At 40.4% G+C, this 21,581-nt stretch overlaps 1 protein-coding gene across 2 annotated transcripts in view; it reads left to right on the top strand.

Annotated features, from left to right (window-relative positions):
- Positions 1-17,451, top strand: part of LOC142243715 (PALM2-AKAP2 fusion protein-like) — a 207,085-nt gene extending 189,634 nt beyond the window's left edge. For both annotated transcript variants that reach the window (XM_075315895.1, XM_075315901.1), the window contains exon 5: positions 7,650-17,451. In XM_075315895.1, coding sequence (XP_075172010.1) covers positions 7,650-7,742 — 93 coding nt within the window. In that variant the 3' untranslated portion in view covers positions 7,743-17,451. The remainder of the gene's footprint in view (positions 1-7,649) is intronic.
- The last annotated feature ends 4,130 nt before the right edge of the window (positions 17,452-21,581 follow it).

The raw sequence follows: 21,581 nt of genomic DNA on the forward strand, positions 1-21,581 counted from the left end.
TAGACGAGCCTTGACATGACGCTTTGAAAGTAAAGGTACCTTACGGGCTCGTCTGGAACTGAGACCATTGCGGTGGAGTACGTTACTTATGGTATTGACTGAAACCAATGTCCCCACTGCCATGAGATCTTCCCGGAGCTCCTTCCTTGTTGTCCTTGGGTTAGCCTTGACTCTTCGGACAAGCCTGGCCTCGGCACGGGTGGAAACTTTCAAAGGCTGTCCAGGCCGTGGAAGGCTAGCAGTAGTTCCATAAGCCTTCCACTTCCGGATGATGCTCCCAACAGTGGAGACAGGTAGACCCAACTCCTTGGAAAGGGTTTTGTACCCCTTGCCAGCCTTGTGACCCTCCACGATCTTGTCTCTGATGGCCTTGGAATACTCCTTTGTCTTTCCCATGTTGAGCAAGTATGAGTGCTGTTCACAAGTTTGGGGAGGGTCTTAATTAGTCAGAAAAGGCTGGAAAAAGAGATAATTAATCCAAACATGTGAAACTCATTGTTCTTTGTGCCTGAAATACTTCTTAATACTTTAGGGGAACCAAACAGAATTCTGGTGGTTTGAGGGGTTGAATAATAAATGACCCTCTGAATAAACTTTTCACAATTTAAAAAAAAAAAAAGAAATAACATTCTTTTTTGCTGCAGTGCATTTCACACTTCCAGGCTGACCTACAGTCCAAATGTCACAATGCCAAGTTAATTCCGAATGTGTAAACCTGCTAAATCTGCAGGGGGTTGAATACTACTTATACGCACTATACAGTTAGGTCCAGAAATATTTGGACAGTGACACAAGTTTTGTTATTTTAGCTGTTTACAAAAACATGTTCAGAAATACAATTATATATATAATATGGGCTGAAAGTGCACACTCCCAGCTGCAATATGAGAGTTTTCACATCCAAATCGGAGAAAGGGTTTAGGAATCATAGCTCTGTAATGCATAGCCTCCTCTTTTTCAAGGGACCAAAAGTAATTGGACAAGGGACTCTAAGGGCTGCAATTAACTCTGAAGGCGTCTCCCTCATTAACCTGTAATCAATGAAGTAGTTAAAAGGTCTGGGGTTGATTACAGTTGTGTGGTTTTGCATTTGGAAGCTGTTGCTGTGACCAGACAAAATGCGGTCTAAGGAACTCTCAATTGAGGTGAAGCAGAACATCCTGAGGCTGAAAAAAAAGAAAAAATCCATCAGAGAGATAGCAGACATGCTTGGAGTAGCAAAATCAACAGTCGGGTACATTCTGAGAAAAAAGGAATTGACTGGTGAGCTTGGGAACTCAAAAAGGCCTGGGCGTCCACGGATGACAACAGTGGTGGATGATCGCCGCATACTTTCTTTGGTGAAGAAGAACCCGTTCACAACATCAACTGAAGTCCAGAACACTCTCAGTGAAGTAGGTGTATCTGTCTCTAAGTCAACAGTAAAGAGAAGACTCCATGAAAGTAAATACAAAGGGTTCACATCTAGATGCAAACCATTCATCAATTCCAAAAATAGACAGGCCAGAGTTAAATTTGCTGAAAAGCACCTCATGAAGCCAGCTCAGTTCTGGAAAAGTATTCTATGGACAGATGAGACAAAGATCAACCTGTACCAGAATGATGGGAAGAAAAAAGTTTGGAGAAGAATGGGAACGGCACATGATCCAAGGCACACCACATCCTCTGTAAAACATGGTGGAGGCAACGTGATGGCATGGGCATGCATGGCTTTCAATGGCACTGGGTCACTTGTGTTTATTGATGACATAACAGCAGACAAGAGTAGCCGGATGAATTCTGAAGTGTACCGGGATATACTTTCAGCCCAGATTCAGCCAAATGCCGCAAAGTTGATCGGACGGCACTTCATAGTACAGATGGACAATGACCCCAAGCATACAGCCAAAGCTACCCAGGAGTTCATGAGTGCAAAAAAGTGGAACATTCTGCAATGGCCAAGTCAATCACCAGATCTTAACCCAATTGAGCATGCATTTCACTTGCTCAAATCCAGACTTAAGACGGAAAGACCCACAAACAAGCAAGACCTGAAGGCTGCGGCTGTAAAGGCCTAGCAAAGCATTAAGAAGGAGGAAACCCAGCGTTTGGTGATGTCCATGGGTTCCAGACTTAAGGCAGTGATTGCCTCCAAAGGATTCGCAACAAAATATTGAAAATAAAAATATTTTGTTTGGGTTTGGTTTATTTGTCCAATTACTTTTGACCTCCTAAAATGTGGAGTGTTTGTAAAGAAATGTGTACAATTCCTACAATTTCTATCAGATATTTTTGTTCAAACCTTCAAATTAAACGTTACAATCTGCACTTGAATTCTGTTGTAGAGGTTTCATTTCAAATCCAATGTGGTGGCATGCAGAGCCCAACTCGCGAAAATTGTGTCACTGTCCAAATATTTCTGGACCTAACTGTATATATATATATATATATAGATATATAGCTGCTGATAACTCTTTGGCTTTACCCAGAAAGACACGAGATAGGATGATGAAACTTTACATTTATTCCACATACTCTCCACTGATGTCAGCACACTTCTTACGTCAGTATTCCAAGTTCTGTAAGCCTAGTAAAAAGAAGGATTTCTGTTGTGCCTCAAACCAGGCATCCGCAGCAGCCATGGCATCAGAAATAGCGTGAAATTTTGTACCCTTGAGGTATTTCTTCAGGTTTGGGAACAGATGATAGTTCGAGGGAGCTAGATCTGGTGAATAAGGTGGGTGGTCAACCAACCGGAAGCCCAGCTGTGCCAGTTCTGCCGTGGTCTCTTGTGCAGTGTCAGTGGAGGCGTTGTCTTGCAGGAACAAAATTCCTTTGGACAGCTTGCCGCACCTTTTGGCTTTCAGAGCTGACTTCAATTGGTCCAAAAGTTCAGTGTATTGATTGTGCAACCCTTTTGAAGGTAGTCCACTAGCAGCACGCCCTTCCTTATCCTAAAACACAGATGCCATCACCTTACTGGCTGATTTTTGCACCCTGAACTTCTTTGGAGGAGGAGAAACACTGTGCCTCCACTCTTTTGACTGCTCCTTGTTTTCAGGGTCATACAAATAAATCCAGATCTCATCCATAGTGACCAGTTGATCCAGCAAGTTCTTATCAGTCTGGAAACACTGACAAATGGACCGGGAAGTTTTCACTCACATACTTCTCTGATCTGTTGTCAAACATTTGGGGACCCACTTTGCAGAAAGCTTCCTTATGTCCAAATGTTCATGGATAATGATACAAACACGTTCACGGGAAATCCCCATGATGTCTGCTATTGCTTTAGCTGAAATTTGTTGATTCTCCAGTATGAGGCTGTGCACAGCATGGACGATCTCCGGAACAACAACCACCCCAGTTGTCCAGGAGGTTCCTCAGCATTGGTGCTGAAGTGGCCTGTTTTAAATTTGGCACCCCATAAATGTAGAATATGAAGGGCATTGATCGCCCAATGTCTGCGACATATCACCATGAATATCCTTTGCAGACTTTCCTTGCAGAAACAAGAATTGTATCTCTGCTCTCAGTTGCTGTGAATATCGCATTTGATGCACCATTTTGTTTTCCTGCGTGCGTAGAACACTGTTTTGCCATGAGCAACAAACACAAAATTTTGAAAACATATATTAGGCACATAAGGCTTTCATGTGATGTAACATTTGTTACCATAGAAACAAAAAAGATCACAAAGCCACAGACTTATCAGCAGACTATATAGATTATACTTTCTGTCCTTTCAGGTAGACTTTTCAGTAGGCTCCATATTATCATAGGCAGGATTACAATGACTGCTAACACCTCTATACACAGCTGATAAAACAGGATCTACCATTCACAATAAAGGTCCAGTCACACTAAGCAACTTACCAGCGATCCCAACAACGATAGGGATCGCTGGTAAGTTGCTAGGAGGTTGCTGGTGAGCTGTCACACTGCGACGCTCCAGCGATCCCACCAGCAACCTGACCTGGCAGGGATCGCTGGAGCGTGGCTACACGAGTTGCTGGTGAGCTCACCAGCAACCAGTGACCAGCCCCCAGTCGCCTAGTTACAGCACACATCAGGTTAATTAACCCGATGTGTGCTGCAGCTAAATGTGCACAGAGCAGGGAGCAGCGCACACTGAGCGCTGGCTCCTTGCTCTCCTACTTACAGCACACATCAGGTTAATTACCTGATGTGTGCTGCAGCTAAATGTGCACAGAGCAGGGAGCAGCGCACACTGCTTAGTGCTGGCTCCCTGCTCTCCTAGTTACAGCACACATCGGGTTAATTGCCTGATGTGTGCTGCAGCTAAATGTGCACAGAGCAGGGAGCAGCGCACACTGCTTAGTGCTGGCTCCCTGCTCTCCTAGTTACAGCACACATCGGGTTAATTGCCTGATGTGTGCTGCAGCTACATGTGCACAGAGCAGGAGCCGGCAGCACAGGCAGTGAGAGCGGAGGAGGCTGGTATCAAAGGTAAATATCGGGTAACCAAGGACAGGGCTTCTTGGTTACCCGATGTTTACATTAGTTACCAGCCTCAGCAGAAGCTGGCTCCCTGCTCACTGCACATTAGTTGTTGCTGTCTCGCTGTCACACACAGCGATCTGTGCTTCACAGCAGGACAGCAACAACTAAAAAATGGCCCAGGACATTCAGCAACAACCAACGACCTCACAGCAGGGGCCAGGTTGTTGCTGGATGTCACACACAGCAACATCGCTAGCAACGTCACAAAAGTTGTTCGTTACCAGCGATGTTGCTAGAGATGTTGCTTAGTGTGACGGGGCCTTAAGTGATTGCCCAACAGAATCTGCTCCTCCTCCCTTCATCTTTGCACAGGATCATTAGACACTTCAGTACAAAAGATAGGTGGCCGTTTCCTGAAACAATGGGAAATTAGGTTATTTAGGTTATAAAAAAGCTCCAGTAAGAAAATGGCAAGATTTCTATTTTTTATTTTTAATACATATTGGGGAAAAAATGCCAAAATGTTTTAAAAAATGCATTTTAGCACAAAAACTTGCCATAAACAATACTTAATTTTTTGCTGATAGCTTCCCTTAAATATTGTAAGAATGTGTAAAGTACAGATACTATTCCTACTCTTTTTTTTTTTTAATTCACTCATATTTTTATCTACAACACGTATCAAAAACCTGAACAAAGCCTGACTGCTAGGCCTCACCTTTAGGGTATGTGTATGCAATGTCTTAAAGATGCCAACGAACTCGCCTAGGTTTTCCAAGGCAAAACCATTTCAGGAAAAAGCTGGCGGTCTTTTTACTTAAACGGCTTTGCTAGCAGGTTTGCCATAATTTTTGCCTCGGCATCTTTTTGTATGACTTACACTATAACTAGCGATTGACTTCATTGGTGGAAGCCCCCAAATAATGAACTTATATGAACATACCAAAAGTTGCTTAATCTTTGCGACATTGCAGAACAATCTACACCAGAATTCAGGCAGCAAAAAATTGCTTTGATGAGTTAGGGCCTATGGGTGTTGTATGTAAATGCTTGTTGCCATTTCATAATTCCCTTAAGGTCTAAGGGAGAACATTTCTCCTTGTGGAGAGTGCCAAGCCAATATAAGGAGACTTATAGGCCGTGCAATATTTTCCTAGGAATTTAAATATGCAAATTGCATCTTCATAGAGGAAGAAGACTTAAGGGGGCTTTACACGCTGCAATATCGCAAACGATTTATCATCGGGGTCACGGTGTTTGTGATGCCCATCCAGCGTCGTTAGCGACATCGCAGTGTGTGACACGTACGAGCGACCTTAAACGATTGCAAAAGAGACAAAAATTGTTGGTTTTGGAGAGGTCATCCAAAAACCAAATATCGTTGTCTGCTTAGTAGCGATGTTGTTCCTCGTTCCTGCGGCAGCACACATCGCTATGTGTGACACCGCAGGAGCGACGAACATTTCCTTAACTCCGTCCACCGGCAATGAGGAAGGAAGAAGGTGGGCGGCATGTTCCAGCCGCTCATCTCCGCCCCTCCTCTGCTATTGGATGGCTGACGTGTGATGTCGCTATGACGCCGCACGAACAGCCCCCTTAGAAAGGAGGCGGATCGCCGGCCACAGCGACGTCGCTGACCAGGTATGTGCATGTGACGCTGCCGTAGCGATAATGTTTGCTACGGCAGCAATCACACAATATCGCACACACGACGGGGGCGGGTGCTATCGCGCGCAGCATCGCTAGCGATCGCTAGCGATGTCGCAGCGTGTCAAGCACCCTTTAAACTCTAGTGCCACTGATTGGCTGTAGCAATCCTAAAAGTCAATATCAACTCTTTAACGAGCCTTGCCACATGGCATTTGCCACAAAAAGAAACATTCCCCCTTATATCTTCAGCCAGAGGACTCTAACCTAGCCAAATCACATCTGCAAATGGAGTTTCTGGCTTGGTTTCTTACTGGAAGTCATGTGAAAAGGCTCATTAAAGGGAATAAACCATCAGGATATTGCTATATAAAGTAAAGGCAGTGTGATACATACGACCGGCTACACAGTGTGCATGACCCAAACTCCGGGATCATGCGCACTAAGCCAAAATCCCCCCTTGGACGCGATGGTGGCGGAAAAGTGAGTGAGATCATCCTCTGACGCTGCACATTCATTACCATGTTAGCACGCTCACAGTGGCGTGCTAATATGCTAATGAGGCGACTAGCAAGGGAAGCAAAGCCCAGGGGACTAGTCCCCTCACTCATTAGCATACGGTAAAAGATCTTTAGAAATACTTTTTCTAAATATCTCTTTATCAATGCTAGTGTATACAGGGACGGTTAGGCAGGGATTGGCAATGTTCACCCAGAACTGCTCATGGTTCTGGGTGCATATTGCACCTGACCGGTTCCCTTTAACGAGTGAAGAGAAGGTCAAGGGCCTCACCAAATGGAATAGCAGGCAACGTGGCCCTTGAGCCTGCCCTAATAGAAACCATCTAGTTTATGAATCTGAGTTCTGTCCTAAAGTAAAGTGTTCTGTACTGATCACTGATTCCATTCATTAACCCCATACATTTGGGTAGTACTCATCAAGAACATACTTGAGTATTTGTCACAAGTTTAGGAACTGGTTTGTGAGAAGATAATTGGGCTCCGTTGCGACTATCCATATATTATACTCATTGCTCACTGATGTACAAATGTCTTTTAGTGAAAACTATTAGGCTATGTGCGCACAGTGCGTTTTTCGCGGCGTTTTTCGGGTGCGTTTTTGGCCTTAAAACTGCAGGACTTTGCTTCCCCAGCAAAGTCTATGAGTTTTCATTTTTGCTGTCCGCACACATCTGTTTTTTTTACCTGCGTTTTTGAGTTAAAAAAAAAATGAACATGTCAGTTCTTTCCTGCGTTTTTCTGCGTTTTCCCCCTCATGCAATGCATTGGAAAAACGCAGCAAAACGCAGAGATCAAAAACGTAGCAAAACGCAGCCAAAAACGCACCAAATCGCGGCAAAAACGCATGCGTTTTTTGATGCGTTTTTTCGACGCAGGTGCGTTTTTGTGCGTTTTTAGCGGCCAAAAACGCACAAAAACGCAGCGTCAAAAAGAGGCAGTGTGCGAACCTAGCCTTATTGTGAATTGTTTTCAATTACTAGCCATAAAGTGCTCAGTATACAGAACCAAAATCTAACTATGTAATTCTTCTCATTCCAGGTCCTTGAGGCTGTTCGAGTAAATCGCAGGAAGAGTGCGCTGGCACTACGTTGGGAAGCAGGGATATATGCCAACCGTGAAGACGATGAATAAAAACTTTTTCATGGAAATAAAGAAACCAAAAGATGAATCATTTAACCACATATTTATTGAAAAATAAGCCGCCTCTGCAATCTATATAGAGATAATGAAGACGCATTTATGACAAAGACTAAAAAATGCTTGAACTTATGGGGACTGGCAGTAATGTGAGGTTTGGACTCTCAGGAAATGGATATGGTTGACTAACAGGAAAGTAAGCTGACGCCACACGTTTGGGCTCAGCAACGATGATGCACCAAGCCAAACATGCCATGCAATTGCTACATTCATAAACGCAGCTTCAATTGCTTTTTGAAATCATATACCTTCCTCTTACCACAGCATGTTGGGAGCACCACTACCCTAATGAAGAATTGTCTGCTTTGTGGGTCTCCTCGACAAATCATGTACACATAGGAAACAACAAACCATTGCACAGTATGTCCTGTTCAGTCACAATGTATTATTTATCTGTGGCTTTCTGCAGGAAATGGTTGTGGGAAGTCATGTCACTAAATTAAACAAAGTAACCTGGCACCATATTAATAGATATATACATTTTTTTTATATATATATATATACATATATATATATATATATGTATATATATATATATATACATATATATATATATATATATATATATATATATATATATATATATATACATGCAATGTAATCAAATTACTCCAAAAAGACGGCTTATTTTGGTTATTTAATGCAACGGTAACCTAAAGATCTATGGATGGACAATAACATGAGATCGACAAAAGTGTAAGATTCAAGGGTTCATTTTTAAAGCACAACAGTATCACAAATGTGTATGTGTGTGTTCACATTTGTAGCTCTCAGGGAGGAAAGGGTTGATTTTTTAAAATGTTAGCTTTAATGAAAAACACATTGTCCCTCACAACACAAATTCGAATGACTAGTGTTTGTATATTGTTTTATATATATATATATATATATATATATATATATATATATTTATATATATATATATATATATATATATATATATATATATATATATAGACACAAGTGTGTATATATTCATATATATGATCTATCATATATCTATATAAAGACAAATGTGTGTAATATTTGAACACATCATTTAGACCAGAGTGTAGATGACGTCTAATGCTCGCAATGTTGCACATTTTCAATAGTAAATTACTAACCCAATAAGGAGACATAACTTTAAATAAGCTTTTCTTATTTTCATTGAATTACACATTTCATTGAATATTTTTTAACACTTTGTAAAGATTTGCAACTTGAGTGGATGATATATTTTATTGAAATATTACAGAATGGTTAGAGGCACATTTCAGGAGCTACAATATTCATTTCATGTATCTATGAATAAAACCAAACAAACAGCTTTTTGGGGATGAGTTTTTCTCTGATATCAATGCAATCATATAGCGATATAGTAGTGATGATACGTAGCCATGGTAGGGGTTGTAATTATCACTCTTATCATTGACATAATACCTGTAATATTGCCCACTTCACTAACACACTTTATTAAAAAAATCTCTGTAGAATAGAAAGTGGCCGATATTTATCAAAAATTGAGTTATTTGCACCTCTTTTATGTACTTACTTTAAATGGAATCTGTCAGCAGGTTTTTGCTATGTAGAATGAAGCCAGTATGCTGCAAGGGTTAGCACAGTAAGTTCAGGCATGCCTGTTTTGTCAGTCTGACCTTTTGTTTATTTGCTGTTTGTTTAAGCAGCAGGACCTTTATCATTACAAGACTAGAAACTCATCTGCAGAGAAGTCCGATGAGTCTCCTGCTGTGATTGACACATCACTGTCAATGTACAATCTCTATAGTGATCCTGGTGTGGGTGGGACAGCCCTCATCTCTGCTACATGGCTAAATCTAAAAATTCAGATTGTGTCAGAACGGCTGCAGCCAGTAATCTAAGTGATACACCGTTGGATTCAGGATATCTTTTTAGCTACATTATGCTCTTCTTAGATGAGGTAACAAAAACCTGCTGACCGATTCCCGTTAAGGCCGGGGTCACACGAGCGTATAAAAACTTGGTCTCATTCTCATCCATGTGTTGTTCATATACAATCCACTTTTTACTCAGCAGCTATTAATCATTTACAAGATCACTTACAGTTTGCCATCTTACAGAATTGTAATGTATGAGTAAAAATTGGATGCCATACCGATGGTCCATATGGCATCCATTTTTTTTTCTCATAGTGCACCAATTTCGGAGTCAAATCACAACATACTGGTATTTTTTTTCTCAGTCGTAATACAACTGAAAAAAGAAACACAGAGCAGCGCTGCCCCATTGAATAACACTGGTGAGGTGCAGTCCCTTTTTTTAATCAGATTGCACTTGACTAATTTATACAACGCTTATGTGAAAAATACCTAACCCTACCACTGCATATTCAAATGACACAATTCTGCTCCAGTTTTCCCCTGTAGTGATTTTTGTATACTAGAATTCTTGTACAAAATTTTTATACACATAGGGCCCGATTCCTTATTGCAGTTGCACCTGTTTTTCTTTTTTGTTTTGTGCCTCTATTATTGTTTGCAGCAAATTCATCTCACCATTTCAACTTTTAATTTTATGTTTTCAGCTGTTGTTGTTTTTTTTCTCCAACCAAATGGTTAGGATTTCCAGATGTTTTTGGCTAATTCATTATTTGCAACTTTTTAAAAAGTTGCAAAATTTCTTGCAAATGTACTTTATTTCCTCCCCGGAAAAAGTAATAAAAAAGGATAATGACAGAAAAAAAACCTTTTTTTTTACTTTGCACAAAATTCTTGAACCTTATGAGCCATTTTGATAAATAAACCAAAAATTCCCAGTGAATGCCACAGGACAAAAAAAGAAAAGTGACTTAAAAAATGAATCAGTGTTGAAATTAAGGAACCTTTTTGACTTTGCACTTTTTGACTTTGAAACACGTGCACCATTTTGAATAATTGAGCCCCCCCCCAAAAAAACCAAAACAAAACAGAATGAGCTTCTAAAGGAGAAATAAGAAAAGGGATGAACCCCCACAAATGATGGATCAAGGCCTTGGTATCTAAACCTTAAAATCCTGAATTATGAAATGTTTTAAGAAAGCTATGCTTTCAAAGAATAGATCAGTATACCATAGCATTGATCGAAAAGAGTCCACATTGTTTGTTGCTGGTATTGCCACATAGATATAATATAGGCCTCATTTATCACCCCTATCTAATTAGTAATCTAATTAGACCGTCTTTGTTGCAATCAAAAAGTCATAAGCAAACCAAAATGATAGCAATCCAAAAGTAAACTCAGCACACAAAAAAACAAGCCCTCACTTAGCTCCATGAACAGAAAAATAAAAAGATTATAGTTCTCAAAAAATTGGCGAGCCAAAAGAAAGGTATTTTTTTAAGAACTAAAATCTATAAAAAAAAAAATCTTAGAAGTTAGGTATCGTCATAATTGCACTAACTTGGATAATCATATTACCAAGTCACTTTTACCAACAAAACCCAGAAATAATGTCAAAAAGTCAAACCGCAAAAAAGAAAAATGTCCTTAAAGAGTTAAAATACTATAGACTGTGTATAGCCTTCATCCCATCTGTATGTTCAACTAATAGTTGCATAAAAATGTAAAACTTAAAGGAGTTGTCCGATGAAGAAAGTACATTTTAATCAATGGATTTTAGAATAATTAATAAGCTCACTATTGGTTTTGTTAAATGTTCCTCTGTTGAGAAAATCTTATAAATGTGCCCTTGTAATGGCTGTGTCTAACCGTGCAGGGACTTGGTTGGCACATAACATAATTTCTAGCCAGGGGAGGAACAATTAATGATTATACAGACCACATAGCTCACACCTACTGCTTTCTGTGAGTTAAAACGTTACCCTTTCAGTTTTATCTCACGAGCAGGTGTTTCTGCCACATCTCCAGGCCCCTTAGTTCATCATAAATCAAGTCAGTGAATTTGGAGCTCCAGCTGCCACTTAGCTCACATATCACTGACTTGATTTATGATACGCTCAGCGTGGTGGAAACTAGGCAGAAACACTCACTCCTGTGATAAAACAGGCAGAAAAATGTTTTATCTCACAGGAAGAATAAGCTGTGATCCCATGCTGTCCTGTCTGTATATGGTCTTGCTTTTGTTCCTGGCCAGACCTTGACCTGGAGCAGCTCTGTTTTCCCTTGTCAGATACGACCATTACACAGTACATAAGTACATAAGGGGTGTATAAGATTATCTCAGCACAGGAACAATTTTGTTGAAAACATCCAAACGTGGAATTTATTTTTATTACAAGATCTATTACAAAGGTTGCATTAATCATTCAAGAATTATGGGGATAAGCAAATTACTAAGTCATTTGCTTATCCCCAAGATCTATCGATTAAAATGTATTTTGTTCGTGGGACAACCCCACTTAACTTCATATACAGAGATATTCTGCATGGGTATTGGGAAGTTCATTCTCATTCAATCTTGTGAGCTCTGTAATGCAGTAGTGGTGCTATTTAAAAAAATCTATTTTTTTTAATCCTGAACAGCCCCTTTAAATCCATGTGACTGCAAGCTGAAGGTCCACTTCATGTTGTAGCATAAAAATGACCTTTTGTTGTGACTGTCTATGAGCGTACTCGTAAAGTAGGCCTGTACATATACCATGGGGGGATTGAAGAGACACTATCCATTTATTTTGCACTATCTTATGGGTTTTGGATTGCTTATGACTGGGCCTAATGTGGCATATCTGTGAGCTAATGTCAGTTGAGACCCCTGACATTCCATGTAATTTTCTGCAATTTGCATCTATTATTCTAAAATAATCTCTATAGGATTTGGTATCACAAATAGTCATCATCATATAAGATTGTATAGGAGAAAACACTTCCCTTATGATATGTTTGTTGATCTATTGGCGGGAAATAGCCTGACAAAATTAACCCATATGTTGTAGCTACAATTTTGGGGTGAGTGGTTGCGCAACATTCCTGTTTCATTAGCGATTCCAAGAATGTGGATGTTTGTTAATTTTTCAAATGGTCAGTAGGAATATGCAAGTGCCATGAATAGTGAAAGAGCATCAGTCATCCGTACTGATTGGCGGAGGCTGCAAATTACTCCAGACGATGGTTCAGTGTTTATCATATGCTGCCAATCAAATCTTTAAGATCCAGTGAAATCACTGAAGAAGTTAGTGTCCAGAGAGAATGGACTATTGTGTATATTTAAAAAATCCATCTTTGCTGTGTGTTGGCGATAAACACGTGAAGTGTTTTCTTGTAATTGAGTATTTGGGATTACCCAACAAATGTATCCGTATTTGCACATAAAAAACAAACATTTAGACATAATCATATTTATCTTGTGTTATATAACCACATAGTTGTTTAGGCATTATTATACCTGTCAGTTAAGCAATATGCTAGTTATTCTATTTTTGTGGAAAAGCAGTTTCTTACTCAGATGTATATTTATTTCTCTTCAAATAAAGTGCCCGCAGTGAACACAACTCTAGATGAAAAGCCAATATCAATCCATTTTTATGATAACTTGATGAAATGTGGCATTGCTTTATCAATACTTAACATTAAATATTGGTGACCTTGGACTAGGTAGGCAAGAAACCTGCTAAATAAGTCCTCCAGGTTCTGTGTGCTAAATAATGTAGCCCAAAGCAAAGGCAATCTGTTTATTTTATCTACCTACACCACATGTTCATAATATGATATACATGTTGGTATGTTTATAATGTAATGTTACATTCATATTTGCATTGCCATACACAAAATGTAAAGTTTTTTCCAGCCACTTAAATATTTTACAAACTTCTTAAAATACTAACATATACAACAAAAGAAGTAATACCCATCTTACCTGTGCCCACTTCCCCAATCCCTGATTTTTTATGTTCTCTGTTCTTAGTCGCATATGTGACCACTGCTGCCAATCACTGGTCACAGCAGTGACCTTTGTGGTGTCAACAGCTATAGCAAGTGTCATGATCCAGGCTGGTATCTGCCACTGTGGTTTCACCCAGCTTCGGCCTGGTCATGTCAGCGGTTAACTCCTCCCTGCCTCACTCTGGTTTCCAGGACACTATATCCTGGTGCTGCCCCTTTGGTTCAGTGCCTGTGATAGTTTATGCTCTGCAGTGTGTATTACTGGCTCTGGTGAGTTACCTATCTGTCCTGCTACCCTTCTCCGTTCATCCGTCTGTCCGAGTCCTTGACTACCTGCTCCTGTCTACTGTGTATCCTTCCCTGTTGGTCTTATCCCAGTCCTGACCTGTTTGTTCTCCTCCCTATTTGTACTTGGACTTCCCAGCATCTGACCTGTATCTATCCCGACCTCCGTCTCTCCCTTCGACTGTATCTGTGGCTTCTCAGCTTCTGACTCTCTGCTATACTGACCACGATTTTTCTATTCCTGTGCTACTGACAAGATCTCCTGCTGCTGACCCAGTATTCTGACTACTCTATTGCCCTCTGGTGGTTTACCTGATTACTGCACTCTGAAGTTACATTGCTTGTAACTTCAGCTTCTCCTAGAGCAGCATGACAGCAAATGACTAGCTGCAGTGTTCACATATTATGTGACCCTGATGATCAGAGACCAGAGGGGCACTAGGGAAACATTGTCACAGGAGCTGAAGAGGATTGATAAGGTGGGCATTACTTTTTTTAATTTGAAAGCATTCTGAGCTGTTTTTTATTGGGTGGCTTGACAACATTTTGAGGCATCTAGGTTCTACAAAATCATGCATCTTTGCCCCATCATGTAACGGTATAAATCACCAGAAAAGTAGAAATTGTTTACCCTTTCCTTAAAAGTACCGTCACACATAACGAGATCGCTAGCGAGATCACAGCTGAGTCACAGTTTCTGTGATGCAGTAGCGATCCCGTTAGCGATCTTGTTATGTGTGACACCTACCAGCGATCAGGCCCCTGCTGTGAGGTCGCCGGTCGTTGCAGAATGGTCAAGGCCATTTTCTTCAAAGGCGATGTCCTGCTGGGCAGGACACATCGCTGTGTTTGACACTGTGTGACAGGGTCACAGTGACTGCTGAGATCGTTATACAGGTCGCTACTGCGACCTGTATTGTTCCTGCATCGCTGGTAAGATCTGACTGTGCGACATCTCACCTGCGACCTCCCAGCGACTTACCTGCGATCCCTATCAGGTTTTTGGGATCGCTGTTAAGTAGTTATGTGTGACTGGGCCTTTACAGTTAAGCACTTATCTTGTATTGATGATGAGATACAGACTGTATTATAGTACAAAGCTGTTCCGTCATCAAGTGTTTTGAGAGACTCAAACATCTAAAGGCCCCCATCCACAAACAAAAAACGCTGTTATTAATTGGTTTGGCCAACAGTCTTATATCTATGGAGACCCTTGACCCCCAAAAAGGCTCTGACATGCCCGATTTTGGACTGCTGAACTTTTGTTCTCTAAGAAAGTAGCTGCCACCTGTATGGCACTGGAGCAATTGGAAAAGCAAGCAGTGCAAGCCGAGAACAATTGGTCGAACTATCTTTTGGCCAACAAGTATTTAAAATGTATGGGGGCTTTAGTTGAGCTCTTTTTTAGGGATTGTTGAAAATAAAAGTTATAACCTATCTGCAGAATAGGTGTTAACGTGCTGAGACTCACAGTGATTGACAGATGAGAAAACTTTTATCCCCAGCAGACCTTTTTTCTGTTACAAGATGACGTGGCAATTTGGATACCTGACTACTGGTACTTTTATTCCATTGCTGGAAAAAGTCAAGTGCAGTGCTCGGCAGCCCTGTAGGTTGCACATGCTCACTGTTGCCCTACTCTTAAGGGGGCTTTACACGCTACAATATCGTTAATGTTTTATCGTCGGGGTCACGTCGTTAGTTACGCACATCCTGCGTCATTAACGGTATTGCAGCGTGTAACACTTACCAGCGACCTTAAATGTCCTCCAAAGTGGTGAAAATCGTTCACCATGGAGAGGTCGTCCTAAAACCAAAAATTGTTAATGGTTGTTTATAGATGTTGTTCCTCGTTCCTGCGGCAGCATACATCGCTGTGTGTGACACCGCAGGAGCGAGGAACCTCACTTTACCTGCATCCCACCCGCAATGAGGAAGGAAGGAGGTGGGCTGGATGTTCGTCCTGCTCATCTCCGCCCCTCCACTTTGATTGGTCGGCCGCTTAGTGACGTTGTGGTGACGTCGCCGTGACGCCGAATGCACCTCCCCCTTGGGGGAAGGATTGTTCTGCAGTCACAGCGATGCCGCCGACCAGGTAAGTGCGTGTGACGCTGCCGTAGCAATAATGTTCGCTGCGGCAGCGATCACACGATATCTCATGCACGACGGGGGCGGGTGCTTTTGCGTACGATATCGCTAGTAATTGCTAGAAATATCGTAGCGTGTAAAGCCCGCTTTACAAAGATAAAAGATTCCTGATCAACCAATCGGTCCTAGCAAACAGACCCCCACTAATCTTGCAGATAGATGATAACTTATTTTATCCGGACAACCCCTTTAATACGCAGGATAGTGAAAGTTTCCTACATCAGGTTGACCTCTGACAGTTTTTTTAATGCCAATTTCTAGGTAAAGCTCTTGATGAAGCAAGCTCTAATGAAGCAAGAAATACTGTAAGATTTCAGTTCTGAAGCCCACAGAATTGTAGAAGTAGCTGTCCGTAGCTGTCCTATATTATAGGCTCAGGATCAGGATAAGATAAGTAACATAATAGATTTCCATAGTAAAAACTTTTTCTCTTTATATAAAACAACATGATGTTTAAAGGTAGCCATATGCTTGCTGAACATAAACATACACCAGAATAAAGTGCACATACAAAACACATCATTAAGATTGACAGTATATGACAATCTTTTAGACATAGCACAAAGGAGAATGCTGGAGTTGTATTCTTGTTTGTTACTTATGGTTATATACATTATTTGATTTGAAGTTATTTTGATGTTTCCCCCAAATATTAAGACTATTATCTGTGTATGGAGCTGCTGTCTTTTCATTTTGTACATATATAATAGATTTAATATATCAATCAGTATTTGATATAGTACAAATGGCCACTAACCTGAGCATTAAAGGGAATCTGTCATAATAATCCACCCCCTACCCCCCAAACTGTATGTTCACGTTGCTCTCTGAAACATAATGTCATCCATGTCTTTACTGTTGCTTCCTGAAGGAAATATTACAGTTTAAATTCATATACAAATGAGGCTTAAGTGCTTTAGGCACATGATAGCACTTCCCAATGCTTTACCTCCTTGAATCTATTCCTTGCTCAGCACCTGCTTGATTGACAGCTTATGTAGACAAGCTAGTGGATGGGTGGATCATACTGACAGACGCCCTTAAAAATCACCAAATATACTGTATTTTCAATCTTAAAATGTGGACATATATGGATATATTCTTTTAATTGTATCAGTCTGAGAAAAATATACAGCATGACATGACCCACAACTGCAGTTAATACTTCCTTGCCTGGCTTACATATTTTGGCTTCTAGCATTATATTTAAAGAAAACATTTTTTTACAGCATTGTATAAAAATGAACTGGTGGCTGTGTTTTAATGGCACAATCATATTGTATTTGGCTTTCTACATGTATCTTGCTTTTGTTTACAGTGTTTGTGAAGCATATAACTATATCATTATTTTCTCATTAAAACTCAAACCGAAGTTTTGCTGTTTTAATAGATGTTTCCAGTGCATCACTTCTCAAATGTCGCAAAGTTTGTAATATAGGTCAAATGCAGACAAACATAAAGTGGGGACACATTTTACAGGCGAAGAGGATCAGCATGCGTGCTAGAAATCAGTTACCGGTTGCACTTTATATTAGTACTAAATGGTACATTTGGCATCAAACTCGGGGGTGGACATATTAATGATGCAACATGACCAGCCATATAGGGGCCCATTTCCACCCATAGACAGGTCTTGCACAAGGGACCTCTTTCATCTGTGGCTGCCACTGATGAAACCTATTATTGGTCCCATCATAAATTTGTAATTAGTCCACATCCACCACTAGGTGGATAGGTATGATTTCTAATCCCTGGTAATCCTGTGCCCTATTTCCTAGTAGCTCAATAATGTCTAAATTTCTTTTCTACAAGAAGATATGGATGACAGTCTTAGCTAAATATAGGTGGTAGTCAAAGGAGTAGCAATCAGTTTTCCACAAAGTAATCACGGGGCTCAGTTGCAATTAAAGAGGTGATCAAAAGTCAAACTGAATTTCCATCTAATTCCCTATCTGCTTAGGGTCGTAATCTAAACTATTTTCTAATATACTTGTAAATTCCCTACTGTTCCCTAACTATACTATCTAACTGCTATTCTATTTTTTATTTCTATTTTCTGTCTGATGACGCTTCTTTTGACAATCCCCTTGCATGCTTGGTTACTGTCACAGCCTCTGCTCACTCCCTGAAATGAAGCGTCATCAGTGATCCTCATTTCAAAGGCTGCTCTATCCCTGCTGTATTCCTCCTTGCTTGCTGCACACTGTGCAATCTATAGCTCCATGTAATGCAAAAGTGGCCTATGTTTCAGTCCTTCCAGGGCCTTGCTCAAGGTCAATATAGGGTGAGTTTTTCGGTGTTGCAAGTCTGACTTTCAGGGATCAGCTTCTTTACTAACATTCACTAATGTGAAATTGTTTTCATATTGGTATAGTGGCATGCAAACGTATTGGCACCCCTGGTAAAAATTACTATTATTGTGAACAGTTAAGCAAGTTGAAGATTAAATGACTTCTAAAAGGCATAAAGTTAAAAATGATACATTTCTGTTGTATTTTAGGCAAACAAATATATATATTTTTCGTTTTTAAATTAACAAAAAAGGAAAATTGGCAGATGCAAAACTTTTAGCACCCTGCCTGGTCAGTACCTAGTAGAAGCCGCTTTGGCACGTATCACAGCTTGTAAATGCTTTTGTAGCCAGCCAAGAGTCTTTTAATTCTTGATTAGGTGATTTTCAGCCTTTCTTCCTCGGAAAAGCGTCTTGCATGCACAATAGACTACCTCAAAAGGTGCAAGTTGAAGGTTTTACAATGGCCCTCACAGTCTCATGATCTGAACATCATTGAAAATCTGTGGCTAGACCTCATAAGAGCAGTGGATGCAAGACAAATCAGGAATGTCACAGAAATGGAAGAAAAAGGTTAATTAATTTCATAGTTTTATAGATTGGACTTTTATGGGCATATCATTATCAAATATGTGTATTTTTTTAATGTGGGGCAGGAACTGTTATTTATTTATTTTTCAAGACAAAACAATCACTGATCTCGGGGAGACCAGCCAGAGAAAACACTGCCGGCAGCCAACGAGGGCGCTCAATATAGTGAAATCCTAGGTGCATTGCCCCCTGGGAAATATACAAATCAAAGAAGTCCGTGGAGCCTCTGTTAGAAGTCTCGACACAGAAACTAGCCAGATATCCCTCTGGGAAGGACCTAGCCAAGGAGTGTCTCTGTTTAGGAAACCACCATAACCACCATATGAAGTGGCCCTTTTAGTCAATATCCAACTCTTTGACAAGTTTAAAGATATGACAAGTGAAATACCAAGGCCAGGTATCCATCCACAGACAGCTGTTTCGGGGTATTGCCCTTCATCAGTGTGGAGTAGGATTCTGGCCAGGTGGGAGCAATACCTAGTAGACCAACAAGACAAAACAATCACTGATCTCGGGAAGACCAGCCAGAGAAAACACTGCCGGCAGCCAACGAGAGCGCTCAAGACAGTGAAATCCTAGGTGCATTGCCCCCTGGGAAATATACAAATCAAAGAAGTCCGTGAAGCCTCTGTTAGGAGTCTCGACACAGAAAACTAGCTAGATATCTCTCCGGGAAGGACCTAGCCAAGGAGTGGCTCTGTTTAGGAAACCACCATATGAAGTGGCCCTTTTAGTCAATATCCAACTCTTTGACAAGTTTAAAGATATGACAAGGGAAATACCAAGGCCAGGTATCCATCCACAGACAGCTGTTTCGGGGTATTGCCCCTCCTCAATGTGGAGAAGGATTCTGGCCAGGTGGGAGCAATACCTAGTAGACTAACAAGACAAAACAATCACTGATCTCGGAAAGACCAGCCAGAGAAAACACTGCCGGCAGCCAACGAGGGCGCTCAATACAGTGAAATCCTAGGTGCATTGCCCCCTGGGAAATATACAAATCAAAGAAGTCCGTGGAGCCTCTGTTAGGAGTCTCAACACAGATAAATCTGTGTCGAGATTTATGTATTTTTCACATTTTTAAAAACATTTTTTATTTTAGACAGACATAGGAATATTCAGCACATCCTCGGCCATCATGGCAACCGATCTGCACCCTGTGATCACGTCACACTGGCACCGATGGGCTTTTAGAACAGAGCGCCCCACTACTGGCAGGCTGTAAATGCCACGATCAGAGATTGACAGCAGCATTTGACACTGTAGCTGTTAGAAGCAGATGATGGCTGAATATCATAGCCATCATCTGCCACAAAAGATGTGGGCTTAGATTGTGAGCCTTCATCAAACTCTGTAAAGGCAAAACAAAATCAAAACAACAGAACTGCAGTTTTCTGGCCACCACAACACTGCAAAAAAATGCAATAACAGGCAATCAAAACATCGTATCTATCCCAAAATGAAACACATAAAAATGTGAGCTCAGGGAGAAAAAACAAGCCCTAACACATCGATTGAAAATTAAAAATGTACTTACAAGTGGTGACACAATCAATTTGTTTTCTACAAATTTCCACATTTTTTAACAAGGAAAATTACCATATAATGAACAATGTAGATAAACGAAATATTATTGCGGAATTTACCTTTAATCGTAATTTTAACACATTTGGAATTTTTGCCGATTTCCCATACATAAAATTAATGATGTAATTTAAATGTACAACTAATCCTGCAAATACAAACAAGTCTTCAATGGAAAAATACTAAAGTTATGGCTCTTTGGAGAAGGAAGGAAAAAATGAAAGCGCAAAAATAGAAAATAGCCATAACACAAAGGGGTTAATATGGGGGTGTTGAGTAGTGGACAATCCAGTTTAAAATACAGCAAACAAACAAAAAAATATGTAATCTGAGATATCATACTTTATTTACTGAGGTAATTTTCAATTAAAGGGGTTTTCGGGTGTAAATTCATTAGTGTACAGTCATTCTATATCACTACAGACTTACAGTGCCTTGCGAAAGTATTCGACCCCCTTGACTTTTTCAACCTTTTCCCACATTTCAGGCTTCAAACATAAAGATAAAAAATTGAAATTTCATGGTGAAGATTCAACAAGTGGGACACAATTGTGAGGGTGAACGAAATTTATTGCTTATTTTAAATTTTTGTAAAAAAGTAAATACGGAAAATTGGGGCGTGCAATATTATTCATCCCCTTTACTTTCAGTGCAGCAAACTCACTCCAGACGTTCATTGAGGATCTCTGAATGATCCAATGTTGTCCTAAATGACTGGTGATGATAAATATAATCCACTTGTGTGTAATCAAGTCTCCGTATAAATGCACCGCTCTGTGTTAGTCTCAGTGTTCTGTTTAAAGCGCAGAGCATCATGAACATCAAGGCACACGCAAGCAGGTCCTTGATACTGTTGTGGAGAAGTTTAAAGCCGGATTTGGTTACAAAAAGATTTCCAAAACTTTAAACATCTCAAGGAGCACTGTTCAAGCGACGATATTGAAATGGAAGAAGTATCATACCACTGCAAATCTACCAAGACCCCGCCGTCCATCCAAACTTTCATCTCAAACAAGGAGAAGACTGATCAGAGATGC

The sequence above is a fragment of the Anomaloglossus baeobatrachus genome, chromosome 1, assembly GCF_048569485.1.
Source record: "Anomaloglossus baeobatrachus isolate aAnoBae1 chromosome 1, aAnoBae1.hap1, whole genome shotgun sequence".
Lineage (NCBI taxonomy): Eukaryota > Metazoa > Chordata > Amphibia > Anura > Aromobatidae > Anomaloglossus > Anomaloglossus baeobatrachus.